A 25,827-nucleotide genomic window follows, 5' to 3' on the forward strand; every position below is an offset into this window, starting at 1 on the left:
TTATGCCAATGCAGTCAACTGTTTTTGCTCTTTATGTTGACTGTTTACCTGCACATAACCAAATATCAGCACTCAAAGCAAAAAAAGCAAGACATCATAGACATAACATCTCTATGATATATAAAACTGAACACTGACATTACTTCAGGTCTCGTCAAACATTCGGTGATGCTACGTGCTCTGTGCATGTCATCCTTGAAGAAATCAGATGTTTCATACAAGAATAAAAGCGATCATTCAGAACTGCCTTTGACTGGTTTGCTTCCCTGTAAGAGGACAAGGATCCAAACCACCAGAACCAGAACCAGAGCAGCCCTCACTGCAGGTTTTTACTTTACTTTGTCACCTGTCAATGTGAGACTTTTGTCAGTCTCCTCAATATAGAAATGAAAAAAGGGGGGCTTCATTCATAAAGCATGAATTCTACACAAGTATGATTATTAACAGCAAACTGAGCGTGAAAATCGATGCCAGTACTAAATGTTTTGATTTCCCGTTGGACTCACTGTGCTGCTAACAAGTCCTGGGGCATTGTCCTCCTTAAAAGAGCCGTGTGTCCGCTTTATAAGCGCGGTTTTAATTCACTCTTTAATTACTGTAATAACAACTCGTTATTTTTAACACCTGTCCTGCCAAATCAAATCTTTAGCAGTTGTATTGTGTGGGCCTATGCCCGCAGAGGCTGCTCTTCATTATGGATCAGGATGGGATCTCCTCCGGAGTCTCCAGCAGGGAAACTTTTTGTACCTCCCCCTCAGCCTGCCTGCTTGGTCCCAACAGCACGTCGATGGTCAAAAGGTTCACATTTGGAGGCGCACAGAGGACCGGCGGCTCTCTACAAGGTAACACAAAGCAGCGTCTCTGCCCGGCTTTATTCCTTAAACAGTATTTGCAGCTTTTCGCCGACAGCCTGTGCGCCGTCGTTAAAATCAGGCTGAGCTTAATTCCATGGATGTTGCGCTGAGAACTTTTACGCGTCGCTCAGCGCAGATGAGCTTTTCCAAACTTTCTCCGGTGTTCACTTTTGTTCCGTGTCTGACTGCGGTGTTGCAGCAACTTTCTTCCCACAGTTATCAGGTGAAGACAGGTTGCAGCTGTTTGTGCGAAAAGATGCAAAAAGTCTTTGGAAAGCCTTCTGTTTGAATCCGCTGTAGCCGCACTCATTTATCAAGAGAAAGTTACAGATGCGATGAAGACAGATTAAAACAGCGGCGAAATTGTAGAGTTGCTTACAGTTTGTTTGCACCATATGGTCGTGAGTTTACTGAGGGGGACTTTTCCTAACGTCTAACGGTGTAAATGAATATTTCTGCTCTCCAAAGCGAGTTTGCGCTGCACAGATGAAGACTGGTACTGAAAACTTTTTTTAAAGTAAACACTATTTTGTCAGGCCTTGTCAGAGCGATGCATTACTTACTTCAGCTGTGTGTGTATAGGTGTATGCGTGTGTGTGTGTGTGTGTTTTGGCAGGCAGAAATGAAGGAATCCCCCCCCCCTCCCTCACAGCTCTGGGAAACACCAGGCTGCTGTATTTCCATTCCTCTGCAGTCCTTCCTTGCCAGCTTTTATTGTGTCTGCTGCAGTAAAGGTGCATGACACTTTCACTGACACACTGTCATGAGCCAACTTGTAGGTTTGGTAACAGGAAGCCTCCAGAATAGCATGAAGTAAGCTGCTATTGCATTACATCGGATACATCTGTATGAAAAGGGGCAGTTAAAAGGGCCTAGCATTGTGCACCTCTTTTCCATTAGGATGTTGTGAGATGGAAAGAGTTCAGCCTTGATGCCTTTTGAGAACTCGCCTGCATTTAAGAGGCAAATGTTGCTAGCATCGCATTTCAAAAGTCGGCACAATTTCCAGCAAATGGGGGAAAGTTTCTTGCGGTAGCTCCAACTACACTTGTTCACATTGGTGGTTTAAAACCAGAAATTTCAAGGACCTGTGCTGTTGCCTGCTTTTCGACACTAGCACCACTCGTGTTTGCAGCTAAAACAAATGGAAATATGCTCTGGATTAGACAGCAGTACTGTGTTGGTGAAAAGGGTGAAAAGAGAGTAGAGTGTAATACACAGTAGCCACAGAGTGAATAACAGCGTTGCAATAATTGGCTCATTACAGGTCTCTACTTTATATAAATTTGGCTTCGATCTCGTGTAGTTCCCCCACTTTCTGGACCCATATAATTATGATGGAGTCAGATTTTAACCACCTAATTGTGATTCACTTTATGGCAGGCTCTGACAGGAATTTCCTCAAAACCTCCGGGAACTTTTTTGAAAATTCATAGTGATAAATGCTTCTGATAGTTTCTTGACACTGGCTATAATGGCAAGATTTTGATTTGTGTTTTTAAGTTTTATATTGAGAATTTATGGCATGAGGTAAAACAAACAAACAAACAAACAAATAAATAAATAAATAAATAAACAAACAAACAAACAAACAAACAAATAAACAAATAAACAAGAAAACAAAACAAATTAAAGAAATTAGTTTTTAATTTAAAACATATAATGAGCTAAGCAGTTAATAATAATAATAATAATAATGGATTGCATTTATATAGCGCTTTTCAAGGCACCCAAAGCGCTTTACAATGCCATTATTCATTCACTCTCGCATTCACACACTAGTGGAGGCAGCTACAGTTGTAGCCACAGCTGCCCTGGGGCAGACTGACAGAAGCGAGGCTGCCACATCGGCCCCTCTGGCCAACACCAGTAGGCGGTAGGTGAAGTGTCTTGCCCAAGGACAAGATTCAGCTGTCCATCTGCATCTTAAGGATAAAGGACACTCTTTCGAGGATGCCAATGTTCACATTTTGGACAGAGAGGACAGATGGTTTGAAAGAGGAGTGAAAGAAGCATCTATGTCCACTGTGAGCGACCATCTTTGAACAGAGGCGGTGGTTTACGACACCAACTGTCTGCCATCTATAATCCAGTTTTGAGATCCCTTCCCAGACGCCTTAACGCCCACTCACATCCTGGGCCATCTGACCTCAGGAGTTCAGATGGCCCAGGTGGGGCCAGGTTTCACAATGAACTCACCCGAAACTCTGGCTGATTGGGACCCACACCCAGTTCCACACCTTGGCTCAGGCGATTAGAGGATCATCAGGGGGTCCTTTTGTCCCTCTGTGGGGGGAAACTCCCACTAGGTTTATATCTGAGACTCTCCACCATTTGACCTCGGATGAGAGGTGAAACGTCTTCAAGTAACTTAAAGAAGTCAGAAGTCCTTTGTCTTGCCCAAGGACACAACAACCAGGACAGAGAGCCCGGGAATCGAACCGGCGACCTTCCAGTTACAGATACGCTTCCCAACCCCCTGAGCCACGGTCGCCCCAAAGTTCAAATCTGTCAAGGCCATGAGCTGTTTTCCTCATCAGCTGTATTACTCATGACTCAGGTGGGATTAACAGATGATGCGGGTTCTTGTTTGGAGCAGAATTTCTTTTTTTCCTGACAACAATGTTCATAGGAATTCTTTGTGGAATCCAGTGCTTAGAAACGTAATGTCAGTCCAAGAAGGGAGGGTGTATTTATTTGCAGAGATGACCTAAAGGTCAGGGGAAAATATACCTAGTATCGCTGATGATGAATTAGATCAGTCCAAAAGCATTTTTACAAAAGCATAATATGTAGTTGTTGGAACGCTCTCAAAATGAGAACATGTAGTGTAAGGCAGCACATTCTCTATGATAAAATAAGCGAAAGATTGTTTCCTTCCTGATGAAGTGAAATAATGAAGTAAATAAAATCACTTTGAGTCTGAAACTTCCAACGAGAATCATTATTTAAAGGAGGCCAAGCACTTTGGTCCCTACCCTGCTAATTACCTCGGAGAATGTGCTTTTCTTAAAGTGTAATGACTTTCCAACAAACTCAGCAGCCAAACTGTTATGAGGCATCTCATGTATGTTCAGCTGTTAGACTGCTAGAGGTTGATTGCAACACAAGATTATGAGAGGAATGTTTTTGTGGAGATAATCACAGATGCACTAGAAATTTAGAAGCTGGGCAGATTCCAGGTTTCATCATGACAGCCTGCATAATGATTCATAACAGTGCACTCGAGCTGATGATAATCACAAGTATGTAGTCTTAATGTTAAAAAGATGGCAAGGCTGTAAAAATTGGACTCTTACTGGGAAGCTAGAGGTTGATTTGCTTGCATTTTGAGAAATAAACTTTCTGTCTTTTTTCCCTGTTTCTTGCAGAGCAGAGGTGATTCGCACGAGTCATTAAAGATAATCTAAAGACTTGATCTTCATCATTACTGAACATATACCAGGTGCCATGGCTCAAGCTGAAGTAGCACTACTGCAGTGTGCGTTGTTTTTTTTCTACTCGAGTGTCTGTTTGTGCCAGCTTGATTGCACCGGCACAAACTGTCCCCTGCTCGACAACTGCATCGAAGAAGTCCTGGAGAGCGGTGCCTGTTGTGCTTCGTGCTCACAAAAAGGATGTGCGTGCGAGGGATACCAGTACTACGACTGCATCAGTGCTGGCTTCAAGAATGGCAAGGTGCCCGAGGGAGACTCCTACTTTGTTGACTATGGTAGCACCGAGTGTTCCTGTCCCGTAGGAGGGGGCCGGATCAGCTGCCACTTCATCAGCTGTCCTGATATGCCACCAAACTGCATCGAGGTTTCCGAGCCTGCAGATGGCTGCATGCAGTGCGAACGAGTTGGATGTGTTCATGCTGGACAAAAGTTCGAGGCTGGATACTCCTTCCACATTGACCCTTGCCGTGTTTGCCACTGCCCTAATGAAGGGGGGAAGCTCATGTGCTACCCGGTACCAGACTGTGATCCGCAGCAAGTTCATAAACCCATGTTAGCTGCACCCACAGAGGATAATACAGTCATCAGGCATGATAATTTCCCATACAGGTTTGATCAACAAGGCCACACAGATCAATTGGCCACTCCTTATCACCTTCCTAATGGAAATCTTCCTCTCTTTAAATTGTCACCACTCGATAAAGAGAAACCAGAAGACTATGATTATGGTCCTACAGACTTTCCAGAGACCTACCCACAGTCTTTGCTGTTTCCCACCCCATCTTCCTCTTCCTTTAAAAAAGTGTCCCAAGGCTCTGTCAAAGCTGACCGCATCTCTTCTCTTCAGAGCTTTGACAGGCAAGGCAAGCAGGCGCTGAGAGAACGATATGGAGTTCGTGACCATCCTTCAGGCAGAGAAGAAGTGACAGAAAGTCCCCTGAGACTAGAGCAGACTACTGACATGCCAAATATGCGTGCCACATCTTCTTGGCAGTTCTCGCAGGGTCTAACAAGTTTGCAAGGTGTCCTTTTTAATAATTTACATCCACAGACAGATTTAGACGATTCATTGCATGGCCACAAGAGCTTGGGTAGTGTCGTATTTCCATTACACAGAGAATTAGAAAGTGAAAATGCGGGTTCAGAAAGTGCCATTTATCCTCAGAGAGGCACTGAAACTAAGGCACATAACAAAAATACATCAGATAGCGTGGCACCGAGGGGTACTATCAGTCAGACCAATGTGAGTCTTCCACAGAGGGGTACAGAGATCCAATCCAGTCAAGAAAGAGGATCAGATACAGTACATTTTCCACTGTACACCATGGAAAGCTCAGAGGTTCCCATCCATCCTGAGGCAAATTCAAATGGTCCAAAAGAAACGCAGAAGCTGCTCACAGTTTATGAGAAGGAAAGGTTGAATGAGGAAGAGATGCAGGGGGAGAAGCAGGAAGAAATAGTACCTTTTCAGAATGTGTCCGGGCCTGAAGGAAAGGATGTGCCTTACACTATCGACACAGTGCAAGAGAGAAGCGAGGAGGACTCGGAGAGCAGCTTTCCAACCAGCATTTATGAAAAGACTATTTCTGAGCCCGTCACTCCTGAATCCCGGACAACACCTGTATTCCAGTTTATCACCACCACGCAGCCACCAATGAGAGTTACACTGGAAGAAAGTCAGCCTAGTGGAGAGCCCAATCAGATGGTGATTAACCTTCACAGTGAAGGAAGACAGGAGGAAAAGGAAGGAGTGAAAGAGGAGGAAGATCGTCCTGTTTTACCCATCAAACCCGAGGAGGGTAAGTAAAAAACAAAACGATTACACAAGCCTTGCTATGCATGTTTTCTTCTTCTTCATGTTTAATTTGTGCTTTTTTTAGCATACAAACATAAACGGCAGCATGGATTTTTAGTACACGGACAATTTCCATATGAAACTTGGATTAAAATTGGGGTTAAACTAACAAAAAGCTCGTACAAAATAATTTTTAGACCTGGCAAAAATGTAGATGTGTCTCATGTCAACCTCAGCCAAGTGTAAAAACGTTCTGTTTCATTCTGTTTCTAATGACAGCCTTGTAGCTTTAAAAAAACATTATTATCATGAATCAAATAGTAAAAGTAAACCTCTGAAGCAGGAACATTTTGAGCAACTTTGTTTCTTGTCCTAAAGAGGAGGAATTTTTCATAACTTGTACGGCTTTGCTCCTCACGGTGTCGGTGTCATCTTTCTGAACGTAACATTTTCCATTACATTGTAGCAAATTAACCTTGGCAGTAGAGATATGTAAGATTAATCACTTCCCCTTTTTAATAACTTCAGTCGGTTTACACCACAGCTCTAAAACCCATTTTACTTCATGGGTAAGATATACGTGTATATACTATACTGAAAATTGTTTTTTAAATGTAATTAAGTACTTTGACATCCATGCAGCACTCACATTTAATAAACAATCAATTTACAAAAATAAAAGATAAATAACCTGAAATATCTTAGCATATCTTAACATGTAAATTATATTAGTAGTACTTTGTCTCTTTATGATTCAAAGACAATGTTGATCTCTCAAGACACTTTTTACGTTCTATATGTTTCACTCCTGTGTAGCAATGCTGGTACAATCCCGGCTCACGAAGACACCATTTAACCTCCTAGGACCTGGCGTCCACACATGTGGACAACACATTTTGGGTTATCTAGACCAGGGGTGTCAAACTCAAATACACAGTGGGCCAAAATTCAAAACTGGAACAAAGTTGCGGGCTAACATTAATATTTATTGAAAAACAAAACTTCCTCCAGATATAAGGATGAATCTTTTCTTATGGACTCAAACACGTTTTCCTGGAAAACTGAATATGGAACAAGCAAAGCTTAATACTAAACAATATATATATTAGCTGTATAATACCAGTAGGCCAGCTCTAATAGTAATTTGGTATGGCTTCGCGGGCCAAATGTAATTAGGCTGCGGGCCAAATTTGGCCCGCGGGCCAGAGTTTGACACCTATGATCTAGACCAAAATACTAAATTTTACATGGGCATGATATTCACTTACGAGGACATTATACTGCTACTGTTCTATCAAAATTTTAAACAAATATCTTCATATGTGGCTCTTATTTTTCTTAAAAACAAAAATAAGGTAAAAAAAAATCTGGTAATTCATTGTTTTTACATTCATCGGGCCCCAATCAGCCCAAATATCAAAGAGAAATTGAAAATGCATGCCGTGGAAGAGTTCGGGTCTTAGGAGGTTAATGAAAAATTAAAGTTTCGAAGGCACTTAATGGCAATATTTCTGCCCGTGGTACGGCAAAATGCCTGTGTAACGAAATCCGTTTGAGAAATGCGTTTTGCTGTTCCACGTGAAAGACGTATTGTTGTTGCTGTGCGCTATTTCGTGTGCTATTCGTTTGCAATTAGCCTATCGTTCATTCATAATGGGGCCGGCATAAGGCATAAATATGAGCGAGTTTAAAAAAATGTAAAAAATATCATTGCAGAGTGTACGCACGTGCATTAATTAACATAAATGTAAGTTTTAGTATGTTTAGAATTAAATTCCATAATGTTATGTACATGTACACGTACGTATGTATGCATGTATACGTACGCTGTCTTCAGCCTCCACCAAGAACTTCGTCTTCAGCCAGCATCGCCTCACTCAAAAGGCTTCGACTTACGAGAATTTTGACTTACGAAAGACCCTCTGGAACGAATTAATTTCATAAGTCGGGGTTCCACTGTATTACTAAACATGCAATAGCAAAGTATTTTAGTGAAATCCATTAGAAGTAATAATCCAGTGGGCCTGTTTTACTGGGTTTATGCAGAATCATCTGGGAAATGTTACCTGCGACATGTATGGGAAAAGCAGACCTATTTATGAACACCTGCATGCTAACATCATGAAAACATCCTTCACAGAGATTCTTTGCGTTACATTAATGCAGAAATATAAACTTTATTTCTAATATAACTGTTCTGGTTTCTGTGACATCATGCGCATATTTGTTTGAGGTTTCTGCCAGTTGTATTGATGTGATACAACCTGTTGTCAAAAGCTTTGACGCTGTATTCACTGTAGTTTGAATGGATGACACTGACGTGTCTGCAAACACTCACCAACTGTTCTCCAAGTCGTAGTGAAACTGTGAAAGTGTGTCATGAACTGGAAGCAGGAGAAGTAACAGTAGTTTGCCTTTGAAATAAAAGTCGCACCTTTTGAAGAGTGTTGTCGAGTGTTTGCGGACACATTGGCATCTTCTTGTATTGGACGTTTATTCTTGAGAGTCTAGAAACCTTATGTTGACGATGTTTTTGATGTAAATTGCATATGCTTGAGCTAACATTCGTAGTACCTCATAAATAATTTTAAATACCACATTCATCTATTCATTTATTACAGTCATTTAAGACTGCCTTCCTGCAGGCAACTTTGCTGTACAAAGTTGCCTGCACTTTCTCTGTCCCTCTCTAAATACCAGTCATGTCACATGTGTATGGAAAAAACAGGCACATGTCCCTTTGTGTAGGCACAAAACTAGTGAGTCCAGGATGTGTCTGCAATAGGAGTCAAACACTCCTCCCATGGCAAACATCCGCTCACAGCAGTCTCCCACCCATCACCACCATCCTTCACCCTGAGCTCGCTCAGCTCCCTCGCAGGACCTCATAAATGCTTTCTGGCCACCTGCGTCAGCTGTTTTGATTTGAGATGTGTTTCTTTGTTGGTAATGTTTTTGTTTCAAAGATTTAGAAATAACATTTCTGTGGCATTGAAAAAGAAAGACACAAAAATGTGGCTGTAGTTTGAATGACAGTACGTGGTAGTTACACAGATGGTAGACCGCAACGTTGCTGACTCGGTTATATTTAGCTGGTCAAAGCCTTTCATATGGGACTAAGAGATAAATAATCTATTGCTGGTGCATGTGAGCTGTTTTCTTTTTGAGGATGTGTGTAGCACGAGGCAGCAACACAACCAGACACTGGTGGCCTGAAGGGCTTAGAGATGCAGAGTTACATGTGCAGTGGCTACACTATTGAAAAATACAAGCATTGTGACAATTAATAGCATGACCTGAACACTGTAAATCGATAAAATGATCCTGTATAAGACACGTCCTCTGTGTTTATAATGTATTGTATAGTCTGGCTAAGGATTTGATTTAAAATCGACTATTTAATCAACTTTGTTTTATCTGTGGTGTTCCCAGTCAAAAGTGACCAGCATAGGAAATGAATGAGAATCCACCCACCCCCCTCCCCCTTTGGCCTCTGACCCCCTGAATGGCCCAGTGAATGACCAAATAAATGAACGACTCATTGAAATACCCACTGAACTGAATTTGGTGGTGAAAAATGTTTGTTATGTTAATATAAGACTTGTTAAAACTGACTGGTTCATTGTGACCGGGAACATTCAAGTAAGGGAGGTGGGGGTGCACACAACCAGTTTAAACATAATGAACAAATTCTTTAATTTCATTTTTTCCATAAATTAGCAGTTTTATAATAGTAACATTGGGTCAATTATTCTGAAAATAAGTTAGCAACCAACCCATGTTGTGGAGTTGGGGTTGGTTATTACTTTATCTAAATCTTATGCGTTTGGAAAGTCTGCTTATGTCCCCTTAAATGGTGCCACATTTGTAGGGTTGAGCAGCAGAGTTTAGTATGTGGGTTTTACCCTCAAAAATAGTAACAAGTAATCGACTAAACACAAAAGTCGTTACTTTTTGTGCTCAGCTGAGACTGAAGAAGTCACTTGGATGAGTGATGAAACGTTTCGTCCAGATGAACAGAATCGACCTTTTGGGATGTGCTATATTTAGTTATGTCATAGGAAATTGAGTTTTATTGTTTGAACAGTTTAGAGACCCCAACAATACGGTAAATGGACTGGTTCTTATATAATGCTTTTCTACTCTATCTTGAGCACTTCACATAACTTGTGCTTTCACCCATTCACACTTTCGTCTACTGCTGACTAACTAAGATCCACACACATTCATGCTCTGATGGATGCATCGAAGAGAAGCCATGATAATAGCCAGGGTTATTCATTTTATAACGCACGCACACACTCAGGAAAGAGGTCCAGTTTTAATTATTCAGAGTAGTGCATGAGGCCTACCAATCACTGGCTGTGTCACCTGCCAATCAACGTAGCCATACTCCTTACTGAGATTGGAAGCTATCCATAGATAACAACATTATTTTCTTTTTCATTCATTTCCTGTTACTCCTCCCTATGTTAAATACTTTTGGCCTTTTACGAATGAAGGATGTTAGCATGCAGGACTGTAGAGGGTTACTCTGTTAGTGTGTGTGTGTGCATTCAGCACATTTCAATTAAGTATTTTTATTGAGCATGTGGATGATAAAATGTTCATTTGTTAGGAGGCTGGTTTTAATAAGTATTCTGATGAAAGAATGTGACAAGGTAATTTCTGTGCACCACATTTGATTTATTTTCAGGCCATTTGCAAAGTAATTCATTATAATGGGGAAGGATTTTTCTGCAGTGGATCACAACCTGATCCTAAAGTTTCCTCCCCAAAATGACACATTGCCATGTCCTCTGAAGCATATGTACTGTAGGAGGATAAACTAAGGAGAAGTTATCTGTTGGGGTGTGAAAGTGCCCTTATTCCAGATAACATGCTATCTTCAGATAGAAACACTGCAGACTACAGACAGGTAGCTTCTGAAAACCGTAAAGCAAAGATAGAAGGAGATTCTCGCAGGGCTTCTCGACAGGCTGCTGATAATGAAGTTTATCAGCAGCCTGGCATATCATATCAGGATAGCACAAGAAAGGCATGAACGATTTTGCAACTCTTTAACATCTGGCTCAAGTGCAGTGATTTTTTTCTCTTTTCTTTTTTCAAAAACGGGCACTGTGGTAATGTTTTTAAAAGTAAAGTCCAAGTTTTTGCACATTATGTGTTATAAAATCATGTGCTTATGTTTAAGCATTTGTTGTGCTTTGTGACTTTCTCAGAGTCACCCTGAATTAAATGGATTTCGCTGTCCCTTAGAGCTTGCTACTATACTCATATATTAATCACAATAAAGTAATTATTTGGAAGTGAAGGAAAATCATTAGTTTGTCATAATAAACCTGCATCCCATCTTTTCTTGCTAACTTTTACATCTTATCCAGTTGGTTACACCTATGCTTTGACCAGTGTGTCTTTGTCCTGTCTTCCTCCCTTCACCCCAGCTGGTCGCCCCTCCCTGAGCCTGGTTCTGCTGGAGGTTTCTTCCTGTTAAAATTGAGTTTTCCCTTCCCACTGTTGCCAAAGCGTATGCTCACGGGGGGCTCGTCTCAGTGATGGGATTTTCTATGTTATCTTTGTATTATTGTAGGATCTTTACCTTATCCCTCTACTGCATGACTTTTTAAATTTCTGGGGAAAAAAACATTTCCCCCTATTTTGGGGGAGCTTTAGGGTCCCTAATAGTATATCAATCATAAAATTTGACACCCTGCCCCCCCAAACAGATATTGGTTTGTTGCTTCAAGGCAACACTGTGCAACAAGGGCAGTCAAACACCAAGTTATTCTATAATAAGTTTTATTAGCACAACAAGGATGAACAAATAAATAAACAACAAATAAACAATGTAAACATTTCACAGAACAATAAAACACCAAAATACATCCAACGTTTGACCAAAACCCCATGCGCGCACACACACACACACACACACACACACACACACACACACACACACACACACACACAGTGTGTTTCCATCACTTTTGGGGACATTACATTAACTTACATTCATTTCCTGGAGACTTATCCTGACCCTACCCATCACAAGTCCCTGCCTGAACCTAAACCTAACCCTGACTCAAGCCTTCACCCTAAAATTTAATGATTTACCTTGCAATTTGTTCCCGTAAAGTAGGTGAGACCTCACAATGTGAGTGTGTAAACAAATTTGTGTCCCCACAACAATAAGTAATACATGACCACACACACACACTAACACACACACTAACACACACATAGACACACACACAGACACAATTACTTTACCAACTGACCCCTGACCTCCCAAGTGTCCCTCAAACCTGATTCAGGGATCCACTCCTCTACTTCACTGTCACTCCCTGAAAGCTCACTTTCTGAGGACAGAAAGTGCACATTCCCTTGGTTTCCTTTCATAAAAGCTTTTTACATCCATGTCCTGTAATTATCAGTAGATTGTAAAGTAAAAAACATTGACTATGATCATATAAATGCACACAAACACATCTCTACACACATATGCTAATGCATTATATTGCCTGAAAAAAACTGGGCTAACTGCGCAGTGTTGCCTTGAGGCAATTAATGTATATTTTGTTATATACATTTATTTCACTATAAACATGTAAAATAACGATCTTTATCTTGCCTCCTAATGGAGATGTCTCTCATGTAGGGCTGTTTGATATAAGGATATATATCAGATGACGATATAAAAACATCTATCGTTTCATTTTACACTATTGTTTGTTTCGTGGTGTCGCAAAATAAACTGTTTACAGCAATATTATTTCATCGTTTTGATGGTCACTATAGTGGTTATATTAATTTCTTAAAGTTCTCTCTTTCTCTTATATTTAATATAACCACACTACTGACAGACAAGCGCCTGTTTTTATGCGTTGTCGTTAGCAACAACGACGGTAAAACCATCCCGTGTCCGCTTGTTTATGTTCCACATAAACCTTTCACAATAAAGCTCAAGATCCTGTTGAGACTTTTCAAAATAAACTGAATCACGTGAAAGAGCAGATTATTTACGGATGAGAAGTAAAAAAGAGTCACCAGGTGCTAAAAAATAAACCTTAGACTCAAATGTTAGAACAGGCTTTTCCCCGCAGCACGCCGTGTAATAAATACTCACAAAGAAAACGGCGGCCGTTACAACTTATGTCTAAAAGTGTATCGTTTCATGCATCGGTGAAAACACTCGACTCCAGCTACATGACGCGCAGCTGGAAACACTTCCCGCAAGTTTGATTCACAGAATTTACAGAAAATGTTACATTTTTGTGATTTATATCGTTATCGGACGATAGAATTCTTATATCGGGATATGAGATTTTGGTCATATCGCACAGCCCTACTCTCATGTAGTGCAGCTTGCAGAAAGTCACACCACCTTCAACTCATCCTTTTATTGGAAGGAGATGTGCCTGGTAGCATTATTTGAAAAAAATAATAGGGCCCGTGTGAGGCATGAAAATGTGGTTTGTTGCCTGGGCAACGCTATGCAGTAGATGGTTATAATGTAAAACAGCTTGAGGAAACTGTTGTTGTGATTTGGCACTATATAAATAAAACTGTTGAATTAATTCCTGATTAGGCAATTGTTAGTCCCTTACTGTCCGCCGGGTCACCAGCAACTCATTTAAGGGTTTGGGTTTTGCTTTAGTGACATGCCAAATAGAAGCTTTTACAGACTCTGGATGGTGTCACATATTACATATGATTATATCAATCTACACAGTCACACGAGTGCTGTCCTGTTTAAAATGGAATAGCATAGAGGCTTCGTTTTGAAGCACTTTAAAATTTGGCAACATACTTCCATCAAATTTTGAGAATGAACGTCCCCTCTGCTATGTGTCTGCTGCCTTTTTTCTCACTTTCATTCACTTTGAAAGCCATTCAAACAACCAGCATAGAATCAATGTTAAATTGCAGAGCATGCAGAAACAATGTGTTTTATTTTGGAGCAGTGAGTGCTACTCTGATTGTGTCATATGGCCAAAAAGTAATCATAAACGAATATATAAATGTTTGTTTTCTGAGATAAACAGATGGTAACACTAGTTGTTTTTGTATTTTTATTGTTGCTCTTTTCAGAAAACTGATCATATAACAGATAAGTCAGGACTCCTCGACCTTCCAGCCCAAAAAAGATCATAGTTTCCTAGGAAACCTTAATCAAACAGGAAGTGAAAAGAAAGATAAATAGCTAGTGAAACTGAAAGTCAGTTTAACCATACTTGATGTTTGTCTTCAATTAATATGGACATAAAATCATATTATACAAATACGTTACAAATATCTTTTGCTGGTTAAGCACCAGGTACTTAGGTGCAGTGATTTCTGTTGACTAAAACTTCATAGAAAAATGTAGCATCTGCAGGATTTAAGTGTGGCAACAGTCCGTGAGTTTAAGTATTACGGTAAAGAAGCAATTTTGCATTATGCAGCTCCACCATCAGTTTTCTGTAAAATACGCAAAAGTTAAAATTTTTTAAAGAAACAAGTGTCCTCTGCAAGCAGTGAGTCATAAAAGTTTCACTCAGCTATTCAGATATCCTGAACAGTCTGTCAGAGAGACGGAGTGGCTGATCAGTCAAAAAAGGATGATTTATTCTGTCAGCGAGCTGCTTCACACTCTCTCTGGACTCAGGTGAGTCAGTCTTGAAGTCGCTTTTTAAAGGTTACTGTCAAGATAAATCAGGCATGATGACAACAGCTGTCTTTGTGTACAGCAATGTGGCTCAAGTCGCCATCTGTTACATCCCCACTTCCAGATGGGATTTGGGATTCCCCCGAGGTAAAAGATTCTGATTTGAAATGGAGTTCATTTTAGAAAGCCAAGAGACATTGTGTAATGTAAATGTGACAAGAAACACTGAACTTTTATAGCTGGCATAATGAAAGAACACGTGCTAATCCAGCACAGGGAAGTGCAGAAGTGCTGTTTTACCAGTGAAAACTCTCTCACTGCTGTAAAGGTCATTTTTTGCAAGGAACGAGGAAAAGCACAGACATCAACCTGATAAAACTGAGAGAATGGACACAGACTAAATACACTCACCACAGACAGACGGGTAATAAAGTGCAGGGGAATGCATTAAAGAGAACAAAGGAGGGAAGTAAAAACACAGAAAACCACAGAAAACAGGAAAGAATGGCAATCCACACAGGACCCGCTGAAAACGAGGCTTACAATAATGAGAAAGGATCAAAAGAAAGATCTTGACAAAAATATTGTTTTTGGATGAAGTCTTTTAAATTATAAACACAGAAAAAGTTGGAAAAATGTATTTTATTCATTTTAATGAATAATAAACATATAAATAAGTATGTAGATACCAACTATTCACTAACCTGGTATGTAAATCCAGTTTCTACCAAGTGTGTCATTGTGTTAGCTGTGGTAGTCGTGATACTTTTAGTGTTCTGCAGGCTTCTCTTAGTTATGGAGAGTTGCTCTTGGGAGCATGCAGTTATAGCAGCAGGACTTAGAGACTGTTTTGCTCTTAAAGGCTCCCAGGGGTATACATTTTTGCCAACTTAGTGATGCTTTTTCTGGATTTGGTAACTTTCAAACCCCCCGTAACACTTTTAGTGTTACAAGGGTTTAACTTTTAAACTTCTTTGCCACCAAATACTCACATTTGACATTTTCCTTCATTTTTTTATCTCATATGTTTTGAAGAGAGTTGCACAGTATAAAGTGCCAGTGTACGGGTGAGCAAGAAACAACTTTATACAGACAGCCTCTCATAATAATAATGGACAGGAGTAATATCCAGATGAGCAGAGTGAGGACTCGACAGAAAAGCCAAATCATCTTCATATTCACATAGTTTTTGGTTTTTATATAGTTGTAAACTTTTGCATTGACAGACAGGTTTAAACTTAAAGGGATAAGTTGGCATTAGCTTGAACGAAAAGCTAGATTCACGATTCAAGATTCAAGATTCACGATTCAAGAAGTTTGTTATCATCTACACCGCAAAACACAAATGGTTACGCAGAGCAATGAAATTCTTACTTTGCAGGTTCCCTTCACACGACTAAAAGAAAGTAATAGTAAGTAAAACAGTAAAACAGTGCTGTGTAGATCTTGTAGTTTACATGTGGGTGTAAACAGAATTTAAAGTGCAAGTAGATGCAACACTGTCACAGTGATAATAGCTCTCTCTTTCTCTCCCTCTCTACCAATATTGGTAAATGGTAAATGGACTGGTTCTTATATAGTGCTTTTCTACTCTTCTGAGCACTCAAAGTGCTTTACACAACTTGTGCATTCACCCATTCGCACAAGCACATTTTTCTAAGTGCTTTCTAAGTAACATTCACACACACTCATCCTCCGATGGATGCATCGGAGAGCAATTTGGGGTTAGTATCTTGCCCAACGATATTTGGCATGCAGACTAGGGGAAGCCAGGAATCGAACCACCAACCTTCCGATCAGTAGATGACCTGCTCTACCTGAGCTACAGCCACCCCTATATACATATTAAGGTGTATATGTAGAGATATGTACAGAACAGGTTAGAGGTAATTACAGTTGGTTTATGTTGTGTATGGGTGTGCAAAATTGCAAATTTAGAGTTATGGATAAACAGTTCGACATAGTCAGTGTCTAGTCTGTCAGATCTGCTTAACCTGAATGTTGTCTTGACTTTAATTTTAAGAGAATCAAGTAACTTTATCTAGGAGGAAAGACTGAAGGTGAAAAAAAGCAGAAAGCATACACATATAACACGTTACCTTTGTGTACCTTTGTGCATTAAAGTTGTTTTAAAGATTTGGAAAGAAAAAAAAAGACACCGCCTTGCAAACATTGTCAGTCCAAGTTTAAGTGTTAGCTGACAGTTACAAAAGATTTTGCAGCCAGTCAGAGACTAGGCTAAAGAATCACAGAAACGTGCAGTTAAGTGTATTAGTGGAAGAGTGGAAAAACAACGCTGGCTCGTCCGTTGCTTGTTTGGCTTAAGAAAGGAAACGCTCAGCCTTGCTTTCAGAAACACTGGTAGCTGAGAACATCTTGACACTGTACTAGCTGGGACTGTTTGCTCCAGTGTGCAGCCTGGAATACGCATCGGAAAGCCTGAAATCTCTGCTCCGAGAGAAGTAATTGTTGAGTCGCTATTATTCATCATCAACCAGATACGTCGTGTTGTATTATGTTGTAGACATTATTTATTACAATAATTTTTATTACACCTTTAAAAATAAGATGCCCAACATGAGTCGTCACTGAACAGTTTTGAGATCCAGATTCAAGGTCTCAGACAGTCCCCAGAGAAAAACTGCAATCAAAATGCCAGTCACACTCCCCGGCACTGACAGATAGGATGGTCATGGAATATGCTTCTCACAATCTGGACCGCTCATGGCTGTCCAGCCAAAGCACGTTTACTTGTATCATCAGTTTAACAGAATTTCTTTCACTTCTGTGTGCTGAGCTCATCTAGCACACTGTGCCAGTCCTGCATCGAGGTAGTCTGCACATGTTGAGAATATCCGAGACCAAAATTTCCATATGTTCACAACTAATCACCCGGCTTTGTCTTCCATATACAATAGCAAACACTGAGCCTGAGTTCTTTTGGAAAAACAGTGACTTTGATCATAATTTTGGACTGCATTCAAACAGTGAAGTAGTTACAGAAAGCTTTGAAGATACAGGTTTGTAGAAGTGATTTACCTCTTTAAGGAATTACCATGAAAACTGTTCCAAATGAGTTATGCACAGCACATGATGATTTGGTGATTTACCACATGTGAGTTTGGCTGAAATGACTGAGACTGAATGAGTGAACAATTGAATTACATCGCATCACATACACTTTCTATTCAGTTCAATGTTATTTATTTACATAGCACCAAACGACAACAACAGTTGCCCCAAATCCCTTTTTATTGTAAAGACTCGCAATATTAAAGAGAACACCAACAATCAGACAAACCCCTGCAAGCAAGCACTTGGTGACAGTGGGAAGGAAAAACTCCCTTTTAATAGGAAGAACCCTCCGGCAGAACCAGGCTCAAGGAGGGGCGGGGCCATCTGCTGCAACCAGGTTGTGGTTGAGGGTGGAAGACAGGAAAAAAGACATGATGTGGAAGAGAGCCAGAGTTCAATAATAACTAATGATTAAATGCAAAGTGGTTTATACACACAGAGAATGAAGAGAGGTGAGTGAATAAAAAACAGTGCATCATGTTAAGGATTCAGGGTCACCTGATCCAGCCCTAACTGTAAGCTTTATCAAAAAGTTTTAAGCCTAATCGTAAAAGTAGAGGGTGTTCCAATTCCACAGAGGAGGGGCTTGAAGGATGAAGATTCAGAAAAAAAGGGAGTAATATATATTTATATACAGTGGGGCAAAAAAGTATTTAGTCAGCCACCGATTGTGCAAGTTCCCCCACTTAAAATGATGACAGAGGTCAGTAATTTGCACCAGAGGTACACTTCAACTGTGAGAGACAGAATGTGAAAAAAAAATCCATGAATTCACATGGTAGGATTTGTAAAGAATTTATTCGTAAATCAGGGTGGAAAATAAGTATTTGGTCAATAACAAAAATACAACTCAATACTTTGTAACATAACCTTTGTTGGCAATAACAGAGGTCAAACGTTTACTATAGGTCTTTACCAGGTTTGCACACACAGTAGCTGGTATTTTGGCCCATTCCTCCATGCAGATCTTCTCAAGAGCAGTGATGTTTTGGGGCTGTCGCCGAGCAACACGGACTTTCAACTCCCGCCACAGATTTTCTATGGGGTTGAGGTCTGGAGACTGGCTAGGCCACTCCAGGACTTTCAAATGCTTCTTACGGAGCCACTCCTTTGTTGCCCGGGCGGTGTGTTTTGGATCATTGTCATGTTGGAAGACCCAGCCTCGTTTCATCTTCAAAGTTCTCACTGATGGAAGGAGGTTTTGGCTCAAAATCTCACGATACTTGGCCCCATTCATTCTGTCCTTAACACGGATCAGTCGTCCTGTCCCCTTGGCAGAAAAACAGCCCCATAGCATGATGTTTCCACCCCCATGCTTCACAGTAGGTATGGTGTTCTTGGGATGCAACTCAGTATTCTTCTTCCTCCAAACACGACGAGTTGAGTTTATACCAAAAAGTTCTACTTTGGTTTCATCTGACCACATGACATTCTCCCAATCCTCTGCTGTATCATCCATGTGCTCTCTGGCAAACTTCAGACGGGCCTGGACATGCACTGGCTTCAGCAGCGGAACACGTCTGGCACTGCGGGATTTGATTCCCTGCCGTTGTAGTGTGTTACTGATGGTGACCTTTGTTACTTTGGTCCCAGCTCTCTGCAGGTCATTCACCAGGTCCCCCCGTGTGGTTCTGGGATCTTTGCTCACCGTTCTCATGATCATTTTGACCCCACGGGATGAGATCTTGCGTGGAGCCCCAGATCGAGGGAGATTATCAGTGGTCTTGTATGTCTTCCATTTTCTGATGATTGCTCCCACAGTTGATTTTTTCACACCAAGCTGCTTGCCTATTGTAGATTCACTCTTCCCAGTCTGGTGCAGGTCTACAATTCTTTTCCTGGTGTCCTTCGAAAGCTCTTTGGTCTTGGCCATGGCGGAGTTTGGAGTCTGACTGGTTGAGGCTGTGGACAGGTGTCTTTTATACAGATGATGAGGTCAAACAGGTGCCATTCATACAGGTAACGAGTGGGGGACAGAAAAGCTTCTTACAGAAGACGTTACAGGTCTGTGAGAGCCAGGGATTTTCCTTGTTTGAGGTGACCAAATACTTATTTTCCACCCTGATTTACGAATAAATTCTTTACAAATCCTACCATGTGAATTCATGGATTTTTTTTTCACATTCTGTCTCTCACAGTTGAAGTGTACCTCTGGTGCAAATTACTGACCTCTGTCATCATTTTAAGTGGGGGAACTTGCACAATCGGTGGCTGACTAAATACTTTTTTGCCCCACTGTATATAGATATATGTTTTTTTAAATACTCACAAATTATTCTTTTTCCTTGCAGAAATAAAAATATACAGAAGTTAGAGACGCTAATTTGTCCTTGGCCCTGCTGCTTGCAGTTTAAACCAACACTGTTTATATTGTCCAAATGCCTCCTCAAGCACTATTGATTGGGGCCATTTGAATTATGGTTATTTATGATGACTACCACAGAACAAAATAATTAGTGTTGGAGGCTGAGCGGGAGACATTCTTTTATTCCATCGTTTTGGAGGAGAAGCACGGGATTTTAAATGGTTTCCATTTACATACAATTAAAGCAGCAACATCTTTCTACAACTGACACTGCATTTTACTCGTTTACTCATCATTAGTTCATATAAAACAGTTGTGATTCAACAAATGCTGCTTGTTAGTTCCAAACAAGCACTCTTGTACACAGATGGTGATAAGATTTTATAGACAATCCGTCTTTGGAAAATTGGGTGACAAAGTCTGATAAAATAAATAATTTGTTTATTCAAGTATCTTCAGTGTTTTCTAAACAACAAAGCACCAGTTTCTTGGTTTTGTTGTAATAGGTTCCCACTACAGGAAGGTATCATACACTATATTACTGGAAGTATTCTCTCGTTTGTCTGCACATGCAAATAAACTTGAGTGACATCCAACACTGATGTTGCTCTAATTCGTGCCAATGGTATTCTGTCAGGTTAAGGTCAGGACTCTGCATAGGCCAGTCAAGTTCCTCCACCACAAACTAGCTCATCATTGTCTCTATTCTGCCTTGTGTTAGGTGCCTCCCACTGTGCCTTGTAAATTGTTGTTATTGGGCTCTGCACCTTGAACCAGAACAGGAAGTCTGCCATGTTAGTTGTGGTAAGCAAGTGCACATTTGGTGAAGGGTTCAGTAAATTAACTGCTGCAATCCTGCAGTCTATATAACTGTATTAATCACATTGCTATTTAATTCTTTTGTTGATATGTTTTAGTTTCACTCCGATTCAATGGTATATGGTGGTGTAGCTTAAAATAAAGCACCTGGAGCTTGGATGTAGTCTTATGCATGAAGTTTGGCTGCTGAATTGTGTACCTGTGCATACATGCACAAACACAAGGAGAGCAGCAAAGTCTCTCTTTGATTTTACATGGTCTACTAGTTCATGGCTGAGTTGCTTTTGTTCCTAACTACCTCCACTTTGTTATAATACCACTAACAGTTGACTGTGGAATATTTAATGGTGAGGATAATTCACAACTGGACTGGTGGCATCCTATCACAGCGCCACACTGGAATTCACTGAGCTCCTGATAGCAACCCATTTTTTCACAAATGTTTGTAGTAGTCTGCATGTCTATGGTTTTATACACTTCTGGCCAGGGATGTGATTAAAACACCCAAATTAAATTATCTGTTCATGACCTTTTGGCAATATAGTGTCGTACTTGGCTTCATGCAAATATAAAATGCTTGCATCCAGCAGCTTATAGTATCTACCCCTATCTATCCACTAGATCACCAGCAACCTATCAGGCACTTTATATTGTAAGGTAGACCCTACGATAATGACCCTATGAGCAAGCACTTTGGCGAAAGTGGGAAGGAAAAACTCCCTTTTAACAGGAAGAAACCTCCAGCAGGCCCAGGCTCAGGGAGGGGCGGCCATCTCTTACCATTTGGGGTGAGCAGCCTACGCCTATTGCAGCATAACTAACGGGGGATTCAGGGTCACCTGATCCAGCCCTAACTATATGCTTTAGCAAAAAGAAGATAGTGTCTGTCTCCTGAATCCAAACTGGTTCCACAGAAGAGGGGCCTGAAAACTGAAGGCTCTGCCTCCCATTCTACTTTTAAATACTCTAGGAACAACCTCCAGATTTCTGCTTGAAAAGTCAGATAAATCTGAGGTACTCTGCGCTAAAAATCTTAGAAATATGGTAACAAGCCAGATACTAACTCTGTATGGCATTATCATGGCCAGTAATTAACTTTTCAGATGGTAGCCTAATGATGATCTCAGAGCAGCAAAAAGAGAGCCATGGCAGCTTACCTAGATCACCTCCCATCAGACACCAGAGGTTTATTCACAAAGCACATGCACAAACAAACCAGAAAAAGCTGCTCGCCTGACTCTGAACCACCTCTGAAAACACTTCAGACTTCAGCTTCTCTGCAATCAAGTGCAATTAATTTTGCTTCCAAAGACAACAACCAACTGCAAGCACAAGATGACAGTAATCAAAAGTGTGTATATAAACAGGTATTAGAGAATCTTTATGACAGAATGCTTTTTAGATAAAAGTAGAGAAATCTTTTTACTTTAATATATTTTTATTGATGATATTTTTACATTTCACTTCCATACAAGCACTGCTTGACTTGCTTGTCACGTTGAAATGCTACTGGATTCAAGATATTCCATATATTGCTTGGACATAACAGCATATCATTTGGCTGCAGGGTGTTAGTGCTTTGTTAGCTAAACAGGCTAATGAGAAAGTTTGTATATGCTAGCACTGATTAAATGCTGTACCATGAACCACAGTTTTATGGTTTAAGGTGATTCTGTCTTTATCAGTTTTTTAATGGTTGTAATGTGGTGAAAATTTGTTAATGAAAATGAATTATGTAAGGGTTATATTCATGCTAGGTTAGGGTATATCAGTAGTGGATGCAGGTTTTTATAGGTGAGCACTGTTGCTGATTTATCTTGAATCAGAAGTTCATGATATCTAATGGCAGTGTAAACACTTCGAATTCTACCTTTAAATCTTCCCAGAAACTGGAAAACATAGTTAGGACCCCTCGGATTAATTAATTTAAGCATGGCAAAGTCATACGGTCATGGGGAAACTTTTTGACAGTGGCATAAATTCTAAATTATACTTTAGGTTTTATTTAGATTGCTTTTACGTTTCTGTAGTAAAGAACAATTTTAAGCATTTTATTATTTTCAAAAACTTTATTGGCAAAAAAAAAAATCAAAATTTCATTTAGGCAGTGGTGCCGCTGCCAAAACGTTTGACCAGTATTTTGTAGAAGCCAATTCTAGAAACTATTGACTGCAATGGCTTGGAAAAGAAACAGTCAAAACACACTGTGGCAAACACACAGCAGTTTGTCCTGGATGCTTGTGTAATCACGTCTCATTATCTGAAATCATTTCCACAGAGCATTTCCACTTTCTGCTCTCTCAGGCAGGACAGTTTTCCTGGTTTTAGCTTCACCGTAGACGTAGCTTTAGATGACTGATTGTTCAGATGTAGAATTATGTGTGTATCTGTTTCCGGTTGGTCAACATAGATATAATGTTACAGATGTTTATTCTGAGCCATTTTTAAGATGTTCTGATCTCTTGAAAAACTGTTTTGGAAACAAGTCTGATAACGCCCTTTCCACTTTAATAGTTACACTGTAGTAGTAGTAATTAATATTAGCTCATTCAGGGAAAGGTGAAAGGTGGCAGAGCAAATGTCCTTAATAGTCTATAACAACAGCATGAATACAGCACAGGATTAACTCCAGTTTCTTGGAGTCACCTCGTGAAGGTCGACATTTGACCCTTTCCAGATCAAGCACTCACAAAGTCAAAGGGAAACCCTTCAAATGAAGTATGCCAGGCTCTGCAGCAGCAACACATCATCTGGCTCTCTCATAGTGCTGCCTGCAGTATTGACTTGACCAAGACAGAGAGTCAGTCATTTAAAGACAAACAAAACAAAGGAACACAATCTCAGTTATTTAAGTGTTTTCCAACCCTCGGGTGCCCTGCATCTTCCCATTGTCTCCAGGCCTCTGACATAACATAAGAGCTTTAAGTACCCCAGGTTTTTGTTTTTCGTTTGAAACTTGTCTCCATCTCCCTGTGTGCATGTGTTTGTGAGAGAGAGAGAGAAAGATAGAGACAAAGACATTAATGAGAGAGCCCTACAAACCCCTACAGCCCTGTCCATGGGTAATACCGCTGTTATGAAGGTCCGCTTCCCTAACCACTGCTTGCCAACCTACTGTATGACCCCAATCACCAAAACAATACTCCATTCTCTCCAGCTAAACACAGACTGCACAGATGACTGGGAATACTGTCCACTAAATATTTTACTTTGTAGAATATGGCTGTGGTGTTATGGCTGTTCCAATATTTACATAGTGGCCCACATCATGGCATAGCAACAGAGCACAATGTAAGGATACGCAAAAGGACGCGCATTTCATTTGTTTCCTCTTGCTCTGCTGTTGTTTTTTCGTCACAGAGGGGAACAAAGCTCAGCTCTAAATATCAGCGATTATTTTCTTATTCCCAATAACTGAAGATGTCTGCATTCAGCATCTGGCATAGATGTTGTAAATAGTGGATGATATTGATTCACATCTCTGCTTGAGTGGATCTGTGAAAGCTTTCCGTCTCTCAACAAGCTATCGCTCGCTTTGTTCTCAGTGGATATCAGGGCAATTTTGCTTGTGAAGCCTCATTGGCAGGAAGTAAATCCTTTAAGTAAAAAGTAGATAATGATATAGAAGTGGCTCCCTTCTTCTTATCTATGAATTTAGAAAGATGGCTTAGTTTGCTTTTGTTACCACCCTAGTCAGTGCACTTTCTTTGCGACCTGCCAGAACTAAAGTGGGGCATCAAGCAGCTAATCATCCAGAAGACTGCATTTGTTTGTGCTTTAGGACTTTGTCATGAGACAGAGTCAACAAACGCTTGGATCTACTGTTGAGTGCATTCAAATCTTTGCTACCTCTTGATGAGGAGGAGGGGTAATTGGGGAAACAGAAGATTGTTATTTTTGCAGCAAACTAGGCCACAAATATTGGTTCACAATGAAAACATGAAACAGCGAGCTGAATGAAAAGTAGCACATTATACTGTCCTGGTTGCCTTTTCATAATGGAAACCACACTTGCATCACACGAGGTGAGCACCTCCAAATTAACCAATTAAAAACTATTTAAAAAGCACAGTCTTACCAAGGCACCTCACATCAGGAAGTGACCAGTCTGTTTAGTGCCTGTTGCTACAAGTCAGCCCTCGACAGCTTGTATGAAGTCCACAATTTGTTAGGCTTTTGCTTGCTCATATCTTACATTCTGAAGACTTTCCCTCACCATGATGAACTCTTGTCTTCGAGCATCCATTATGCCTGCTTTGGAATAAGAGTATGACATCGGAGTGCTGGCATAAACTTGTTATCCAATATCCTGTCTTAGCAAGAGAGTTCTCCCCCAAGTAAATCCAAGGACCACAAAGTGGCCAGATTTAACTTGTCTTCCTTCTACTCTGAGAACTGTTGTAAGCATCCTGATATAAAGACTGAGCATTTGACTATCACTGTTGTTGTAAATACATTATGAGCGCTTTAATTATGTTGCTTGTTGTTCTTTTGTTCATTGTGATTCCTTTGCTCATGTGGGGAGGCTGTGAGCCTGGCTGGATCTCTAGCATTTGCCAGTGACTACTGCAATACTTTGGATACTTTTACAGGACTGTAGCTAGTGCTATAGAAGAGGAGCGAGCATAAGGGGACAAGCATTTTTTAAGTGGCAAGTAATTTCCGTTCAATTTATTTATCACGCTCCAAGGTGCTTTATATTGTAAGTCGTAGACCCTTCAATAATACACCAAAAACCCAGACAATCAGACAACCCCCTCTGAACAAGCCCTTGGCAACTTTGGTAAGGAAAAACTCTCTTTTAACTTGAAGAGATTTTAAGCAGAACCAGGCTCAGGGGGGGCAGCCATCTGCTGAGGGAAGGGAGACAGGACAAAGATATGCTGTGGAAGAGA

The 25,827-nt window shown here is 40.4% G+C and overlaps 1 protein-coding gene across 2 annotated transcripts in view; it reads left to right on the forward strand.

Moving 5' to 3' along the window:
• Positions 1 to 354: 354 nt before the first annotated feature.
• Positions 355 to 25,827, forward strand: part of fbln2 (fibulin 2) — a 93,332-nt gene continuing 67,859 nt past the window's right edge. Inside the window, exons 1-2 of one of the 2 annotated variants that reach the window (XM_085161055.1) lie at positions 355 to 842; positions 4,226 to 6,090. In XM_085161055.1, coding sequence (XP_085017181.1) covers positions 4,305 to 6,090 — 1,786 coding nt within the window. In that variant the 5' untranslated portion in view covers positions 355 to 842; positions 4,226 to 4,304. The remainder of the gene's footprint in view (positions 843 to 4,225; positions 6,091 to 25,827) is intronic. The other variant, XM_085161056.1, reaches the window with a different exon arrangement.

Source organism: Neolamprologus multifasciatus, chromosome 5, assembly GCF_963576455.1.
Source record: "Neolamprologus multifasciatus chromosome 5, fNeoMul1.2, whole genome shotgun sequence".
In the NCBI taxonomy this organism is placed as follows: Eukaryota; Metazoa; Chordata; class Actinopteri; order Cichliformes; family Cichlidae; genus Neolamprologus; species Neolamprologus multifasciatus.